This window comes from Orycteropus afer, unplaced genomic scaffold (genome assembly GCF_000298275.1).
Source record: "Orycteropus afer afer isolate SDZICR_OR568_19922 unplaced genomic scaffold, OryAfe1.0 scaffold00007, whole genome shotgun sequence".
NCBI classification, from domain to species: domain Eukaryota; kingdom Metazoa; phylum Chordata; class Mammalia; order Tubulidentata; family Orycteropodidae; genus Orycteropus; species Orycteropus afer.
Genome location: NW_006921594.1, coordinates 19,364,717 through 19,366,814, shown reverse-complemented (window position 1 = coordinate 19,366,814; position 2,098 = coordinate 19,364,717). Strand labels below are relative to the sequence as shown.

Sequence of the window (2,098 nt, the reverse complement as noted above, 5' to 3'; positions counted from 1 at the left end):
AAATCAAGTGGTTGGTCCAAGATCACATGGCTGGTATATGCCAGAGGCAAGATTCCTGACCAAGACTTCGGATACTTTTTTTTTTTTTTTTTTTTTTTTTACTCACTCTCTGAAAATACTGGCCATCACTGTATGGGAAGAAGTGTCTTAAATACTCCATTCAAATTTCACATCAAAAGGATACTCTTTTTTAACTGTGATTGATATACTAAAGGTGGCCAGCATCACTGCCACTGTCAACCCCACTGCTCTCTTCCTCCTTTTGTCTCTTTATAAATCATTATCAAAGGTACAATATAAGAATCCTCAACTTTAAAACTAAGGACTCCCTTGGCATTCATGGATTGAGTATATATACAAGGACCCTGAGGGTCTATGACAACACTATATCACAGAGACAAGAATTTCAATCATGTGCACTAAGGCTTAAGTGTGGGACTGAATGTCTTAGCTAGTGAGGGAGCCACACCTGCCACCGAGCATTTAAATGTCAGTGTGGCTTCCATGTTCCCCGCTCATGACCATGTACCAATTCTATAGAGAAAAATTGCACCCTAGAATGGTATTCCAAATCCTGGGGATTCCCAAAGGTCTTGGGACATATTCCTAAGAACTATCAAGGGTCCACTAACTGGATTTCCCTGTTTCAAGTCTGCCTTAGCAGCCAGAAACTCAGGGGCAATTTTAGTGCTCAGAAGTTATAACTAATTCATCTCAGATTCCTAACACATCTGTCCTCCTTCTACTTGGCTTCTGATCAGTAGTTGCTTAAAAAAAAAAAAATCATTTCTCATTTTTATCATTCTGTTTTATATGTGTTTTGATGTTGTAAATTGCCTCGAATCCTTTTTGGAAGTAGACAGAGTTTAAATCCTAAATAAATATTGCACTAAGCTTCCTAGAAAGAATCATTTATGTTAGTCCTCGGGCCTTGCGCAATGTTACCCACTGCCATCAAGTTGATTCTGACTCATAAAGAATTAAGGACAACTGTGATAGCTTTTAGAAGAATTTATCCAACTTCTGCAGTCTGGTGGAGTAATGCCTAAGGCATCTGACTGCTAACCAGAAGGCTGGCGGTTCAAACCCACCAGCCACTCCTCAGAAGGAAGATTGAGCAATCTACTTCCATTGTGATACCACCTCGGAAACCCAAGGAGGGGTCGCTATGAGACTGGATCCACTCAATGGCAGCGAGTTTGTTTTTGTTTTTTTTTTAGCTAAGAATGATGCTTTGAGTGACACCTAATGGTTGAGATAGTATTCCAACTTCGGGAGGACCCAACCCAGTGTTTCTCAAAACTTGGTTCTCTTTCACAGAATCAGCTGGTGGCCTGTTTAAAATGCAGAAAAATTCCTGGCCCCCATCCCATCGGGATCTCCGGGCCTAATCCCCTGGGAATCTGTATTTTTCACAATCACCCCAGGTGATTCCGATGAATATTCTACTTTGAGACCCACGGATCTGAGTGCTGACAAGGCAGATGTCTATAACAAAACTGTCAGACCTGAGGACCCAAACACGAAGTTAGAAGGGGTCGAGGCGATGAGATTAGGCTAGGATTTTGCAATGCCCTCCCAGTTGTATCGAGGGGAGGTGGAGGGGACCGCACAACCCAGGGGACGCGGCTGGCTGCCCTCTTGGCAGTGAGGGAGGGGGTGGCAGTGGCTTGGGACCCTTGAAAGCTGTCGCCCCCTGGCTGCCTGCCCTTGTACCTGGCGTAGCGAAGGGTTGCGGGGCTGTGGAAACCCTGCACATTGCGGCTCCTAACCTAACACCTGTGTTTCGTGTCCCACAGACGAACCCACCTCCTGGAGTTCTCCCGCTGCCTCCTCCCCAGGTCTGCCGGAAGTAGGCGTCTCCCTCGAAGACGTCCTCTCTCCATTCTCTCCATCACATCCAGCCCCACCCTCCGACCCTTCCCACCAGATAAGCCCAGACCCAACTTGGGATATCAAAAGGGAACACGACGTTAGGAAACCAAAGGAGCTTTCAGCCGGCGGCCAGAAGAAGCAGCGCCTCGGGGAGCAAAGCGAGCGCTCGGCGAGCCCGCAGAGGGCCGCGCGGCCGAGGCTCGAGGAGGCGCCTGGCGGCCAG

At 47.2% G+C, this 2,098-nt stretch overlaps 1 protein-coding gene across 1 annotated transcript in view; it reads left to right on the top strand.

Moving 5' to 3' along the window:
* Positions 1-2,098, top strand: part of MAGI2 (membrane associated guanylate kinase, WW and PDZ domain containing 2) — a 1,828,989-nt gene that overhangs the window by 1,826,532 nt on the left and 359 nt on the right. The window contains exon 22 of the mRNA XM_007945217.1: positions 1,800-2,093. Coding sequence (XP_007943408.1) covers positions 1,800-2,093 — 294 coding nt within the window. The remainder of the gene's footprint in view (positions 1-1,799; positions 2,094-2,098) is intronic.